The sequence below is a fragment of the Dendropsophus ebraccatus genome, chromosome 10 (genome assembly GCF_027789765.1).
Source record: "Dendropsophus ebraccatus isolate aDenEbr1 chromosome 10, aDenEbr1.pat, whole genome shotgun sequence".
In the NCBI taxonomy this organism is placed as follows: domain Eukaryota; kingdom Metazoa; phylum Chordata; class Amphibia; order Anura; family Hylidae; genus Dendropsophus; species Dendropsophus ebraccatus.
Genome location: NC_091463.1, coordinates 46,395,190 through 46,412,084, shown reverse-complemented (window position 1 = coordinate 46,412,084; position 16,895 = coordinate 46,395,190). Strand labels below are relative to the sequence as shown.

General features: G+C 45.5%; 1 protein-coding gene across 1 annotated transcript; it reads left to right on the top strand.

The window, feature by feature from the left end:
• The first annotated feature begins 821 nt into the window (after positions 1-821).
• COX7B (cytochrome c oxidase subunit 7B) lies at positions 822-7,312 on the top strand. The gene is made up of 3 exons (XM_069986235.1): positions 822-932; positions 2,166-2,290; positions 7,130-7,312. Exons 1-3 carry the CDS (start codon positions 896-898, stop codon positions 7,205-7,207), a joined length of 240 nt encoding a protein of 79 aa, XP_069842336.1. The 5' UTR covers positions 822-895; the 3' UTR covers positions 7,208-7,312.
• Positions 7,313-16,895: the final 9,583 nt, after the last annotated feature.

Below are 16,895 nucleotides of genomic sequence, written 5' to 3'. Positions count from 1 at the left end.
ACATGGTTCTCATATATAATAGTCATGTTGTTGCCCCTCTGTATATATGAGACATGTTGTTTTGCCCTTCTCTATATATAAGCCGTGTTGTTTCCCTGTATACTGTATAATACAGTATACACAGACTCCCTGTATTATACAGTATACAGGGAGACAACATGGCGTATATGCAGAGGGACAGCAACATGTCTCATATATAGAGAGGGGCACCAATATATATTAATTAGGCTTTTACCCACCACCTGTATACCCCACATATACCTGTACCCCATATATATATATTTGTACACATATATCATTATTATAGGCTATATAACCACCTACCTACTGCTCCACCTTTATACCTGTATCTATATGGTGGATAAATAGGTGGTAAGGTATATTGCCTGTAATAGTGATATACTGTATGTGTGCAACATATATGACAATCACTATCATAGGCAATATACCTTACCAGATAAGGGGGCTTTGATGGCGGTGGCCGCTGGGGGGGGGGGGGGGGCAATTCGCACCTCTGCCCAGGGGCCCATAATGCTGTTAAGACGGCCCTGGATGGGTGCTGGTCAGGGAGTGCGACCTAACACAAGCAGAGGCTTTTTGCAGCACTCCCAGCTGTTTAGGGGTCATGACCCCTGTAGGTGACGTGTGTATATATATATATATATATATATATATATATATATATATATATATATACTTATGTGATCTGCTGCACCTGAATGACATCTAACGTCAGAAGCTGGACTACAAGTCCCAGCATACATTGCTCTCGCACTGTCCCGCACGTACTGAATTGTGCCGTCATAATGCATAATGGGGCGTGTCCAAGACCGGATATCCTGAACGGCCATTTTGTTTTCCTACATTGCTTCAAGGGTACAGCGGAGGTAGAGGCATGTTTCCTCTGGCGAGGTCCGCGCTGTCACTGGCCGGTAAGCGGGGTCTGGTGCTCCTCCGCTCACACTCAGGGCTGCTCCGTGCTCCTCCGCTCACACTCAGGGCTGCTCCGTGCTCCTCCGCTCACACTCAGGGCTGCTCCGTGCTCCTCCGCTCACACTCAGGGCTGCTCCGTGCTCCTCCGCTCACACTCAGGGCTGCTCCGTGCTCCTCCGCTCACACTCAGGGCTGCTCCGTGCTCCTCCGCTCACACTCAGGGCTGCTCCGTGCTCCTCCGCTCACACTCAGGGCTGCTCCGTGCTCCTCCGCTCACACTCAGGGCTGCTCCGTGCTCCTGCGGTGTGGGCGCTCTGTGTCTGCGGTCTGACCTGTGTAGTGGGGGGACAGCGCAGCCGGCTTGGTCGGGTCAATGTCCTATGCGGGTCGTGCTACCTCCTGGTGACCCGGCATGCGGGGTCCGTGACCTTTGTGTGACAACCTGTCTATAATCCCTATCTTCTATATTTGAGAAGATGTCTTTGGTTGCCATGGACATCCGTCCTGTCTGCCTAGTAGTGTGTGATGTGATTGTGCTGACATCGCCCCCATTGCATTATGTGATGGAGATAGCAATGTCCTAGTAGTAATTATTATTGTTATCATCACAGCTTCACTTACATGTATTATGAAGTTGTGGTAAGATGAAAGCTGTGCTGTGATTGGTTGCTGTTGGTGTCCTGGACCGTCTTATTATGAGCCAGTGTGACTAGTCTCCCCATCTCCATGTGACCAGGAGGCTGAATCCCTTCAGGCTGCCTCTAGGATCTTGTACAGCAGACACTAGAGGTCACCTTCTCTGTCTCCTCAGCAAGGCTTGGCCAGTACTCCAGGCTTTACAAACATTGTCACAGTTTGCGTTATAGATTTTTATGATACTATGTGACATATATTGTGTTCTGTCACAGATCTTTGACTTCTCATTGTGAGATCTGCACACATAATGTAGTTACCACATACTCTGAGCTCCTTGATGGTCATTGTGCAGCAGGGACTGTTCTCGGAGCGGCCGGCTATCCCATTCATAGTCAGTCGAGTCCTGACGCTGCATCATGTAAACATGGCCCAAGATGTGTTATTTTTAGCCATATTTCAGTCTAACAATGACAGTAGTGAGGTGCCCTCCTTCCCTATGATCTGACCTTGTATACCAGGGAGCTTGCGGTGTACGAGGTGGGCTGAGGAATTGGCTGGTAATGTTGTTGTGCTGATCTGTTTCTCTGGTCTTGTAGCCCGTGGCGTGCAGAGATCGGTGTCCAGGCAGGCACATCACAAAGCAGGTCCTGACTTTCATGACAAGTATGGAAACCTCATCCTGGCATCTGGAGCGTTGTTCTGCGTCTCTATCTGGGGATATGTAAGTATTGTAGTTTATAATGGGATGTCTAAGATACAATATAATGCCCAGCACACTTTAGTCACGTGTATCACTGTTTATGGATTTACATGGCCTGTAATGTTACGTTTGTCCTTCATGTGTAGCCTTGTGTGTGTGTTTCATCTTGAGGCACCGCAGATGTGCATCCATAATGGCCAGGTGTTCACAGACCACTGCAATAATAGTGATCTAAGACGGCAAGGATCACTGCCCTGTACAGACTTGTAAATGCATGGGTCCTAATCAGGGCTGTGGAGTCAGAGTCTGAGCTAGTTTTGGCTGGAGTCGGGGAAAAAAATGTACCGACTCCGACTCCAGGTTTAAAAAAATCTTTAAACAATTTAGAATTGAGTTTTGATATAAATTTTATATAAGTTTTGCTCATCAATATATTTTATGAGCAACATTCTAATAGATCACTGGCCCTATTCGATAAGGGTGGTCGGGGAAAAGTTGTCAGCCACTATTTGGCAGTTTGTTTCTGAGCTGGAAGAGTCCATTGTGTGGGGGGAGATCTGTGCTGTTCATTTCCTGGATGCTGGATGATTGTATTTCAGCAGTAGTGTAATATGAAGATATCCTGTGTAATATAGAGGAGGAGGAGAAGACCTAAGTAGTGTAGCAGTAACCTCAGTCCTCAGCATGGTGTTTTCTCTCTGGTAGAAGATTGTGTGGTTTTCTTCAGTGTTCTATGGCAGCGTGTGTGTGTGTGTGTGTGTGTGTGTATATATGTATGTGTGTGTGCTATGGCTGCAGCAGGCTCTGTGTGTGTGTGTGTGTGTGCTATGGCTGCAGCAGGCTCTGTGTGTGTGTGTGTGTGTATATATGTATGTGTGTGTGCTATGGCTGCAGCAGGCTCTGTGTGTGTGTGTGCTATGGCTGCAGCAGGCTCTGTGTGTGTGTGTGCTATGGCTGCAGCAGGCTGTGTGTGTGTGCTATGGCTGCAGCAGGCTGTGTGTGTGTGCGCGCTATGGCTGCAGCAGGCTGTGTGTGTGTGCGCTATGGCTGCAGCAGGCTGTGTGTGTGTGCTATGGCTGCAGCAGGCTGTGTGTGTGTGCTATGGCTGCAGCAGGCTGTGTGTGTGTGCTATGGCTGCAGCAGGCTGTGTGTGTGTGTGCTATGGCTGCAGCAGGCTGTGTGTGTGTGCTATGGCTGCAGCAGGCTGTGTGTGTGTGCTATGGCTGCAGCAGGCTGTGTGTGTGTGCTGTGGCTGCAGCAGGCTGTGTGTGTGTGCTGTGGCTGCAGCAGGCTGTGTGTGTGTGCTGTGGCTGCAGCAGGCTGTGTGTGTGTGCTGTGGCTGCAGCAGGCTGTGTGTGTGTGCTGTGGCTGCAGCAGGCTGTGTGTGTGTGCTGTGGCTGCAGCAGGCTGTGTGTGTGTGCTGTGGCTGCAGCAGGCTGTGTGTGTGTGCTGTGGCTGCAGCAGGCTGTGTGTGTGTGCTGTGGCTGCAGCAGGCTGTGTGTGTGTGCTGTGGCTGCAGCAGGCTGTGTGTGTGTGCTGTGGCTGCAGCAGGCTGTGTGTGTGTGCTGTGGCTGCAGCAGGCTGTGTGTGTGTGCTGTGGCTGCAGCAGGCTGTGTGTGTGTGTGTGTGTGCTGTGGCTGCAGCAGGCTGTGTGTGTGTGTGTGTGCTGTGGCTGCAGCAGGCTGTGTGTGTGTGTGTGTGTGCTGTGGCTGCAGCAGGCTGTGTGTGTGTGTGTGTGTGCTGTGGCTGCAGCAGGCTGTGTGTGTGTGTGTGTGTGCTGTGGCTGCAGCAGGCTGTGTGTGTGTGTGTGTTATGGCTGCAGCAGGCTGTGTGTGTGTGTGTGTTATGGCTGCAGCAGGCTGTGTGTGTTATGGCTGCAGCAGGCTGTGTGTGTTATGGCTGCAGCAGGCTGTGTGTGTGTGTGTGTTATGGCTGCAGCAGGCTGTGTGTGTGTGTGTGTGTGTTATGGCTGCAGCAGGCTGTGTGTGTGTGTTATGGCTGCAGCAGGCTGTGTGTGTGTGTGTGTTATGGCTGCAGCAGGCTGTGTGTGTGTGTGTGTTATGGCTGCAGCAGGCTCTGTGAGTGTGTGTGCTATTGCTTGCCCCCACAGTGACCCTCCACATCACTATGTGTGACTCTATCAGTATGGTTGACCCCTCTATATCACAGGGATCTGGCATTGTTAGCAGTGTTTCTTTGTGTATGGTGAATATTAGTTAGAAACATAGAAGACTGTCAGCAGAAAAATACACCTGCTTCATCTAGTCTAGTTCTGAGTTGTTCAGGACATGGAGACTGGGTGAATCCTCTGCACACACAGGAGAAGCTGCTTTATATACAGTATTCCTTTATTCACTCAGATATCGCCCCAGGATCATGTAGGACATTAGGGAAAAGCTGCTGAACCAGTGTGATAAATAACTCCCCTGGTATCTGACTGGCCATTTATGAAGGAGCAGGAGTCTGAGTCGGTCCTGATAAAATTTTGGAGTCGGAGCTGCGGCTTACCGACTCCACAGCCCTGGTCCTAATTTCTGTCAGCAAATTGGTGCTGTTTTGTCTTAAGCCCCTATTCCACGGGCGACTTTGAAGAGCAAATAAGCGATCTCAGCGCTCATTTGCTCCTAGTTTCCAGCTCACTACCGCCGCTATTCCACGCGGCAGCAGCGAGCGGGTGAGTCCAGGGAGGGTGATCGCTAGATCGTCCGGGCAGCCCATAGCATACAGCAGCGTCTGCTGCTGATGCTCCTATTCCACGGAGTGACGGCAGCAGATTGTTGGTATATTAGTCTTTGTTCTTCAACGTGTTGAAAAACAAACTGAAACGATCAGCCGACATGAACGATATCGGCTGATTGTTGCCTTCTATTTTACTGAATGATTATTGGACGATAATCGTTCGTGGAATAGGGCCTTTACTTGCAGTTCAATTGCAACGAGGATGTGCCAAAACCGTCCCTCCGTCGGATCCGTATCGTCTCCAGGTCCATGAGCTCCCCCTACTGCACGAGACGAAGATAAGGGGATCCACATCTATCTCCGTAGGCTGGGCCTATCTCGCTCTGTGGGTGTGGCTTGCTGTAAAGAATAAAGCCCTTTACATACATCAGCAATGCAAGCCAAGCCCCTTTGTTTACATCACCAAGTCACCTGACGTGGTGGTCTGCTCTCAGACAGCTCCAGCCAATAGGCAGACATCATTTGCAGCACCAATCCAGCTTCTTGGATTAGAAAGGGCTGGACAAGTGCACGTTCAAAGCTGTTTTCCCACAAGTAATAAAGTTGTGATCTGTGTGTACCTGTCTGATATTGCTACTAGGGATGGTCCTAACCTTGTTCGGTTCGGGTTCGTACGAACCCGAACTATCGGAAATGATTCCCGCTGTCTGCCCGCTCCGTGCAGCGGGTGGATTCAGCGGGAGGGCCACCTGGAAAACTGGGATATAGCCTATGGCTGTATCCCAGTTTTCCAGGCGGTCCTCCCGCTGTATCCACCCACTGCACGGAGCAGGCAGACAGCGGGAATCTGATGCCGAGCATTCGGGTTCATACAAACCCGAACCTCGGCAAGTTAGGACCATCCCTAACTGCTACCCAGCATTATATATTATAGGCTATATTCACATGTACAATTTAATTAGCGTTGATTTAACCCAAATTGCGCAATTTCTGTAAAATAGCAATATCCTTGCCATGATTCTGTAAAAATAGCAAAGGTGGCAGCAGAGAGCACTGTCAGACTGGAAAGAATACACCACTTCCTGCAGGGTATACAGCAGCCGATAAGTACCGGAAGGCTTAAGTTTCTTTAAAGGGGTTGTCCGGCGAAAAAAATTATTCACAGAATAACACACATTACAAAGTTATACAACTTTGTAATGTATGTTATGTCTGTGAATGGCCCCCTTCCCCGTGTCCCACCACCCCCACCCGTGTACCCGGAAGTGTGGTGCGCTATACATTACCTGTCACGTGCCGACCACGGTCTCCGATCCTCAGCAGTGACGTCTTCTTCGGGAGGCCAGCGGATCTTCCCGAGTGCTGGCCGCCCTCTGCAGCGTCATCCGAAGCTCAGCCGCGATTGGCTGAGCATAACTGTGCTCAGCCAATCGTGGCTGAGCAGCTGATGACGTGGCCGCGTCATCAGCCGCTCAGCCGCGATTGGCTGAGCACAGTTATGCTCAGCCAATCGCGGCTGAGCTTCGGATGACGCTGCAGAGGGCGGCCGGCACTCGGGAAGATCCGCCGGACTCACGAAGAAGACGTCACTGCTGACGATCGGAGACCGTGGACGACACGACATGCGGTGAGTATAATGCACCACACTTCCGGGTCTAGCGTGGGTGGGGGGAAACACGGGGAAGGGGGCCATTCACAGACATAACATACATTACAAAGTTGTAACTTTGTAATGTGTGTTATTCTGTGAATAATTTTTTATCGCCGGACAACCCCTTTAAATAGAAGTAATTTGTAAAACAGTTGCTGTGACAGCTCTGCAGGGTTTCATACAGACAACCTCTAATATAGCTTTCGTTTGCGGCATTTGCTTTAGTTTGTGTGAATGTGATACTTGTATGAAGCATTTATCGGTCTTGGGGGGATGTGAGAACCTGTAAATCAGGAGACTCCTCCAAAACTTTAATTCTGATGCACTTGTTGCCTCATGATGAATGATAAAGCTAGTACTTTGTACCTCATAGATGATATAAGCTGGGAGACATAAATGGACTTACATCTAAATGCATAATACAATGGCTGCATGAAGTTCTCTTGTCATTTTGCAGTTAATGCAGAGTAATATATAGGTATTGCCCCATGTTCATTTGGATGTTATATTTATGTATATTCCTATTTCAGGTGATCACGCAAACTGGAATCTGCTGGAACCTGTCTCCGGTTGGCAAACTTACTCCAAAGGAATGGAAGGACCAATAGAACAGACTTGCCTCTTATAACAAGCATATGCTTTGTGTATATACCTTATCTACAGCCTCAGTGGTGATGAGGTTCCTGCTGTAATAAATGTGGAACAAAGTGTAACCCTGTTTTTATTTATTGTTCCTTCCCGCCCCCCAAATCTCTGTATTGCAAGCATGTGTACAACAAGTACAGAAAAAAAGGTTTAACCACCACCATGCAGCAAGTGAAACCTAAAAGACATGATTGTTGCCAGTGCAACCAGCCATGCTAACCAGACAGGAAGTGAAGCAATTTATTTGTGTAATGGTGACCGGCAAATTGGGTGGTTGTTGTTCATTGATGGCATGAGCTGCTGCATAGACCGGTCATCAAAGGGTGCTTGGAAAGATGAGAGCTGGGAACTGACTCACTCACTCCCAGCTAACACTTAAGGCCCTATTCCACTGAACAATTATCGGCCCTATTTGGCCAATATCGGCCGTTACGGCTGATAATCGTCCCGTGGAATAAAAGGCAATGATCAGCCGATATCATTCATTTCGGTTGATCGATGCAGTCGTTTGTTTTTCAACATGTTTAAAAACAAGCGACTGATACAGCAACGATCACTGCCGTCACTCCGTGGAATAGGAGCGTCTGCAGAAGACACTGTTGTATGCTATGGGCTGCCCGGACGATCTAGCAATGACCCAAGCAGCCCCAGACTCAACAGTTCGCTGCTGCCGCGTGGAATAGCGGCGGCAGCGAGCGAGGGGCAAACAACCGCTGAGAGCGCTCGTTTGCTTCTCAAGCCGGCCTGTGGAATAGGGGCTTAGGCTGCTGGAATGCCTGTAACGGACTCTTCCCCACATGGGCAGCATCTGTGAAAAGATACTGGAAGCGGGGGAACTGTATTCATATGCACTGCGCTGTAATGAATCAGCCGCGCAGAGCTGTCATTACAGCGCGGCACATATCTGTACAGGTACTATTACACTATCGATTTTTAACGATAAACAATTGCAAATGAGATTGTTTATCATAACCTGAAATCATTCACCATATTACACAGGACGATTGTTAGGTATGCTGTGTCTGCACGAAACAATTATCGTGCGAATTTGCACGATAACGATCGAATTTGAATGATAATCGTACGTGTAAACGCAGCGAATGATTGAACGACGAGCGAGAAATCGTTTATTTTGATCTTTTAACTTGTTCTTAAATCGTTGTTTGCAAAAAAATTGCGAATCATTCCGTGTAAACAGTCGTCGCGCGAAAGCCCGGCCCCCCGCTCATCCGCAGCCCCCCTGCCACCGCCCCGATTGCCACCCCTGCCGCCGCCCCGATCGCCCCCCCTGCCATCGCCCCCGCCACGAGCATACCTTACCTGCTCGGCGTAGCAGGTGTTTGAAATCCCCGACTCCCCTTCTTCAGTGCATTGATTGGCTGAAGAGGTGCCGTTTGAAATTCCCGGCTCCCCTCCTCAGCCAATCAATGCTCGGAGCGGCGCAGGGGGCTGCGGTTGACCGTGGGGCTGGGCTGCGGATGAGTGGGGGGCCGGGCTGCGGGTGGGCGATCTTAAAACTATCGCAAAACGATTTTTACGTATGATATATCGTACCGTCTTAACACTAATTGTTATGAAAAAAAAGAATCGTTACTCCGACATCGTTAATTGTACGATCGGGCCAACTATCGTTTCGTGTAAACGCAGCATTAGGGTCCATTTACACAGAGATTCTGACAGATTGTCTGCCAAAGATTTGAAGCCCAAACCAGGAATGGATCTCTGTTTATAGTCTGTTTCTGGCTTTGGCTTCAAATCTCTGGATAATCTTTCTGTGTAAATGGACCCTTAGGATCGTTACTACAATCATTATTGCGATCGTTACTATGATCATTTTATTTCTTCTGATCCCAGCAGAACAATGTGCAATTACACTAAACGATTAGTGAAAAGATGCAGAACTTGAGCAAACAAACATGGAATTACAGCGAAAGATTAATGATAATTTTAGGTTCAGATCTAAATCAACAACATACAAACGATTTTTCGATCGTTGCCTGCAATCACACAGAATGATTGAATTTAAATGATTTAAAAGAGAAGTCCGGCCAAAATTTATTTTTTATGTTATTACTTATGGAAAGTTATACAATTTTCTAATGTACATTAATTATGGGAATTGCTCATATACTGCTATATATACTCCCTTAATTTAGTGTATCAGGAAGTGTTAGAATTCTCAGAACCAGTGACGTCACGACGAAGAGTGTAATGGAATGGAGTGTCCAGCAGGGGGCGCTCTATATATATAGAACTCAATGAGTACCATTGACTTCTATATATATATAATATATTGTGTGCCCCTGCTGGACACTCCATTGGAATTACAATGGATGTGTGTATGTAATGTACTGTACTTTGCAATTGAATACATTTATGGAATACTTCGGGATGCAAGTGTCCTTGCTTCCCAAAGTATCCCATAAATGTATTCAATAAATACATTTGCTGGGCACCGAGCAGGGAGGGAGAGAAGTGCCACCTACCTCCCCCCTCCTTTCTCGGTGCTGGGAACATATACACAGTACTACTCCCCCATTATCTGCAGATAATGGGGGAGTAGTACCTGTGCTATCTTATGGCCGCCCGCGCCGCCGCCGCTGCTCGGAGGTGCCCCCTCCTCCTCCTTGAAACACTATGGTCGCGCTGACTCCCCGCCGCCACTCACACTATCCGGCCATCCGCCGCTCTCTGCTCCTGCAGGCCGGCCGCGTCAGCCCTCACCCACCCCGGCTCCTGGTGCTTCCTGGTGTCCCAGGCCGGGGTGGGTGAGGGCTGACGCGGCCGGCCTGCAGGAGCAGAGAGCGGCGGATGGCTGGATAGTGTGAGTGGCGGCGGGGAGTCAGAGCGACGATAGTGTTTCAAGGAGGAGGAGGGGGCACCTCTGTGAGCGGCGGTGGCGATAACATAGCACAGGTACTACTCCCCCCATTATCTGCAGACAATGGGGGAGTAGTACTGTGTATATGTTCCCAGCACCGAGCAAGGAGGGGGGAGGTAGATGGTACTCCTCTCCCTCCCTGCTCGGTGCCCAGCAAATGTATTTATTGAATACACTTGTGAGATACTTTGGGGAGCAAGGACACTTGCTCCCCAAAGTATTCCATAAATGTATTCAATCGCAAAGTACAATACATTACATACACACATCCATTGTAATTCCAATGGAATGTCCAGCAGGGGTGCACTATATATAAGTAATAACCTATAAAAAATTAATTTTGGTTGGACTTCTCCTTTAATGATTTTTTGCACGATAATCATCCCATGTAATAGGGCCCTAAGGGTCTATTAACACAATTAACACAAGTTTGAGTTAATAGCAATCAGCAAATTTGCATCAGTATTTTTTTCCTAATTCGCAAAAATGAAAGTGTGGTTAATAATAATCTATCCGCTAAATACGCATAGAAACGGACTTCCACTTGCGGCGCGTATGGGATGGCAGCAGTGTGAGTGAGCTCCTCCACCCTCCGCTCATAATATCGCTCCCCGCTCTGACTCCTGACATTACCGGCCCTGCCGGACCACATCTCTGACTTCTCTAAGTGCAGAGGAGTCGGAGGCACCACTTCATTAAGCGGGAAACCAGTTATACACCTCCCCATAAGCCCTCCTTCATTTACCTCACAGCTCTGTCACAGGGACACCTAAGATGGCACCGACACGAGGTGCTGCTGCTGAGGCACACACAGAGGAAACACATACCTCACAAACCCCAGTGCCGGACCTCTGTGACACCATAATACCAGGACTAAATATGTCTTGCAAGGCACTGGCAATTCAAGTGTCCAAAATGATATTAAATGACATAAAATCCTCTTGAGGCCACTATAGTTTCCTCCCTAGCAACCATACAGGGAGATATAGCAACGCACACCTCACAGATTACTGAACTTCAGGAGAGAGTCAGCTTGTTAGAAGATGAAATACATTCTACAAAAATAAAACTACAACAGAATATGAATGTCACAGCTTCATTGCAAACAAAGACTGATGATCTAGAAAACCGCTCTAGGCGCAACAATTTACGTATTATAGGTTTACCTGAATCCATTCCAGCCATGCAATTACATGCTATATATTCTCTAGAAATTCCCCAAGCCTTGGGTATCCCCGGTCACATTACTGTGGAAAGAGCTCACCGTGTGGGACCCCCACCAGCCAAACAAAAGCAAGATGCAAATAAAAAAGGACAGAAACCCAGACAAGTGATTGTCAAGTATCTGAATTATAATGATAAAAACAACATTTTACAAAGCTTTAAAAAATCTACAGTTGATGTTGCAATTCGTGGCCACAAAATCCTCATGTTTAATGACTACTCCGCAGCAGTGGTTCAAAAACGTTAAGCTTTTGCACACATTTGCTCGACATTGGTAAAAAATCAAATACGATTTGCTCTTCTTTATCCTGCCATACTGAAAGTTTTCAAATCGAATGGTTCAGCCTCTCTTTACAGTTCTCCTGAGGAAGCCATTTCTTCCCTTAAGGGTGCCTTCACACCTACCGACTCGCAGCGTTAATAACGCTGCAAGTCGGCTAGGTCCTGGCAGATCACTGTCAGTACATACACGCAGCGGTCTGAACGACCGCTGCGTGTATGTAAATCTGCCGGCCACTTAACCCCTTCTGATGCCTGCCGGCCGCCTCTCGCTCAGCTCTGTATACATTACCTCCTCGCTCCACGGGGTCCCGGCGTCCTGCTCTCGCGCCCGGCCAATCAGTGTGTTGCCCTGCCGCAGCCACTGATTGGCCGGGCGGGAGAGCAGGACGCCGGGACCCCGTGGAGCGAGGAGGTAATGTATACAGAGCTGAGCGGGAGGCGGCCGGCCGGCATCAGAAGGGGTTAAGTGGCCGGCAGATTTACATACACGCAGCGGTTGTTCAGACCGCTGCGTGTATGTACTGACAGTGATCTGCCAGGACCTAGCCGACTTGCAGCGTTATTAACGCTGCGAGTCGGTAGGTGTGAAGGCACCCTAAAGATGTAAAGGGTCTCACTCCACTTATTCAAGACAAGCACAAGAGACGACGTTTGGATAGTCCTACTGACACGGTAGAAAAAATGGAATGATTATGAACTCCATCTCTATTCTGTTGGACGCTATGCTGCTCATTAAAACTGAGTATTTTTTCTCTATTTAGCCCTATATATGTTGACTAAATACTATATTAGGGACACCTTGTTACTACATTATTATTTTCTTTAGTCTAGGTAGTTATGCATTTGTGTGTGTGTGTGTGTGTGTGTGTGTGTGTATATGTGTGTGTGCATGTATATGTATGTATATGTATAATTCCACCTTGTATGGTTTTAGGTTTAAGTACAACTTCTTTAAGTACTAATCATTATATACTGGCTCTTCCTTTTATTTTATTTATTTGCTTCCCTGTGACAACTCACACATTTCTCAGGAGGGTAGGGATGTGTATGTCTTTAATTTTAATATATACCCATTTAGTGGAGCGGAGGTTGATGTGACCTCTCCACCAGTTATTTCTTTCTCTTTATTTCTTCTCCATAATAAGGAGTTTGCGAATGCTCCGAACATTGGACAATACGAAAAAAGTGAAGTCCACATCTCACTTTATTCGCTTAGTTTATATTGTTAACTGTTTTATTCTTAGGTATATCACCTTTACTTTGTCTGAAAATGCTACATGCTATCCTCTTTTTCTGCCTGAAAGGGTTACCCACTATGTTATTGTGCTTCCAGGGTCTCTTCTTAACACCTCCTCTTCTATTAATATTTTATGAAATTAATTACTTGGAATGTTAAGGGACTACGTTCCCCATCTAAGAGGACTTCTATACTGAAACACCTTAAGAGACTTAGGGCCGATATAGTATTATTGCAAGAAACACATTTAACTGAATTGGATTATTTCAGACTCAAACGTTTTTGGGTGGGTGCTGTTTATGGTTCACCAGCTATTAACCGTAAAGGCGGGGTAGTTATTCTTACACATAAAAATTTAGCCTGTACGGTATTATCTCAATATCAAGATGATGAAGGCAGGATATGTCATCTACTTATTGACACTCCAGCGGGCAAATATAGCATATATAACGTTTATGGTCCCAACACTCAAAGACCTGATTTTTTTAAAAAAATTGGAAAACCTCATTCTGCAAGATGACAATAATCTTAAAATAGTTGGTGGAGACCTAAATACTGTTCTTAATACAACTGAAGATAGAAAAAGAACTAAGACCCCTACTGTATATACTTCATCAGATAATATTTTATCCAACTTCCTTAATTCTACCTCCCTATCTGATTCTTGCCGTCATCTACACCCAGATGGTAGAGAATACTCTTTTTACTCTCATTCCCAAACTGCCTGGTCAAGAATAGACTACTGTTTTGGGGGGGGAGGGTTTGGGGGGAAGGGGGGGGGGATGGTTGTTTATGATATGATAAGAGTCTGTGTTTTTATGTGAATTGTTGTATTTTGGAATTGAAAATTATAATAAAAAATGAAATAATATAAAAAAAAAAAAAAAGAATAGACTACTGTTTAGTGTCACCGGACTGAAATTCATGATTTAGTAATTTCGGATCACTCCCCTGTTAGTTTACAATTAAGAGATATTTTTCAGAAGGGATCCGATATTATTTGGAGATTTCCTTCTCATTTAGCTAATGATGAATCATTTATCAAACTATTAAAAAAATGGTGGTCAGACTTTTATTCTAACAATGCTGAACATACACAATCCCCAATACTTTTCTGGGAGACTGCAAAAGCAGTTCTAAGGGGCCAAATAATTTCTTATGTGGCTGCCCAGAAACGTGAAGCACGTAAAAACTATCTTCAACTTTCCCAAGATCTGCGCTCTACATACACTCTTTTCCTGTCTTCCCCTACAGATGACAATAAATCTAAATGGACAGCAGCAAGACAAGCTTTCGAAATTGCACAGGAAAAACTCAATGCTGTATATAGAGATCAATACATATCCCGTTTATTCCGCTATGGTAATAAATCAGGGAAAATGTTAGCTAACCTTGCTAAAGGACGTAGACCTACTACACATATCCCTGCTCTCAAAGATACAGCGGGTAATGTACAAAAAGATCCTAAAGTCATATCACAACTTTTACAACACTTTTACCGCTCACTATATTCCAAAGATAGGCTTGATCTAGCTGCTGGTAAGAACTTTCTAGAGTCATTAACTCTACCGTCTCTTGATACCCCTTCTCTTGATTCTCTCAACGCCCCAGTCACATTGGAGGAAATTACTGCCACTATCTCTACACTTAAAAATAACAAAGCTCCAGGCCCTGATGGCTATAGTGCGGAATTTTATAAATCTATGTCTTCTGTCATCTCCGCCATTCTTCTTTCTACTTTCCAAACTATTCTGGCTGACCATCACATGCTCCGCTCGGGAGATACTGCATATATCAAAATACTACATAAACAGGGGAAGGATCCGACATCTCCTAATTCGTACAGGCCAATCTCTTTAATAAATGTAGACCTAAAATTGTTGGCAAAGATTATGACCAATAGATTGGCAGACATCCTACCATCACTAATAGGCAGCCATCAAGTTGGCTTTATAAAAGGACATTCTGGTGTCACTAATATAAGAATGGTACTAGCGGCCCAGTCTGGTGTCCAATCTGGGGGTCGTTCCAGCCACTCTCCAGGTCTGTTGGCAATTGACGCCGAAAAGGCTTTTGATAATATCAGCTGGGAGTGGCTGGACATGACCTTAACAAAATTTGGTATCACAGGTCAATTCAAAGATTTTATTTCCACAATATACACATCTCCGAAAGCTAGAATTCATACCCCGGGTTTCCTTTCAGATAGCTTTCCCTTACAAAAAGGTACCAGACAGGGTTGCCCCCTATCCCCTCTATTGTTCAATTTGGCGATGAGCCTCTTGCTAGATATCTTATTTCTTCTGACTTTTTCTCAGGCATACGGGTTGGTTCCCAAATCATCAAAGTTACATGCTTTGCTGATGATACTTTAATATATTTAGATAACCCAGATCTACATGTTCCGGCAGTATTAGATGCCTTAAAATTCTTTGGTTCCTTCTCTGGGTATAGAATCAATACATATAGAATACATAAAAGTCAACTTCTTTACCTAACTCCACATAAGAGGTTTACTTCGGGTCCTGCGGGGGTCTCCATCGCTAAATCCTATATTACTTATCTTGGAATCCAGATTGGCAGAACTCCCTCCTCACTATATTCCCTGAACTATCGCCCTATAATTAAGAGAATAAAACAAGATCTCCAGAGATGGGAATCTCTACCATTGTCAATTCTAGGACATACCCACTTAATCAAAATGATGTGTTTTGGAAAACTGTTATATCCAATGCAAACAATACCCCTTTTACTCAAACATTCTGACGTTTCCCTACTCCAATCATATTTCACTAAATTTATTTGGCAATCAAAGAGACCTCGTATTGCCTATTCCACTCTCTGTCTCCCTACTTCTAAAGGTGGCGCTCAATGCCCAGATATTAGATTATATAATTTAGCCGCTCTCTTTCGCCATGCTAAAGATTGGATTATGGACACGTCATATTTCTTCAATATTTTAATTGAGAAAGCTTTAGCAGCACCTTGGCCTTAACCCACCCTGCTACATGCTAAGTTACCAGAACTACCCCCAGAAATTAAGAGAAGTGTTATCTTTAACCCTTTGAGGACCAGGCCCAAAATGACCCAGTGGACCGCGCAAATTTTGATCTTAGTGCTTTCGTTTTTCCCTCCTCCCCTTCTAAGAGCTCTAGCACTCTCAGTTTTCTATCTACAAGCCATCTAAGTGCTTGTTTTTTACAGGAATAGTTGTACTTTGTAATGGCGTCATTCATTTTACCATAACATGTATGATGGAATTCCAAATATATTATTTATGAAGATATAAATAGGTGAAATCGTAAGAAAGAATGCAATATGGTAACGTTTGGGGGGTTCCTGTGTCTACGTAATGCACTATATGGTAACAGCGACATGACACTATTATTCTATAGGTCAGTCTGAACACAACCATATGCAGGTTACACAGATTCTCTAATGTTATATATATTTTTTTTTATGAAATCCTTTTTTTTGGCAATTAAATATTAATAAAATGGGCCTATTGTGACGCTTATAACGGTTTTATTTTTTCACCTATGGGGCTGTATGGGGTGTCATTTTTTCCGCCATGATCTCTAGTTTTTATTAATACCATATTTGTGAAGATCGGACGTTTTGATCACTTTTTATTGATTTTTTTTAATATATAATGTAACATAAAATCGGTAATCTGCGCACTTTTTCCCCTCTTTTCGTGTACGCCGTTTACCGGTCGCAATGACGCTTGTTATATTTTAATAGATCGGACAATTACGCACGCTATGGTATATTATATGTTTATCTATTTATTCATTTTTATATGTTTTATTTATATAATGGGAAAGGGGGGTGATTTAGACTTTTATTGGGGGAGGGGTTTTGGGGTAGTGTGTTAGTGTTTTGAACTTTTTTTTTTTTACACTTTTGAAGTCCCTTTGGGGGACTTTTACATACAGTACTTTGATTTATACACTGATGAATGCTATGCCATAGGCATAGCATTGATCAGTGTTATCGGCGCTCTGCTCATTGAGCCTGCCTGTGC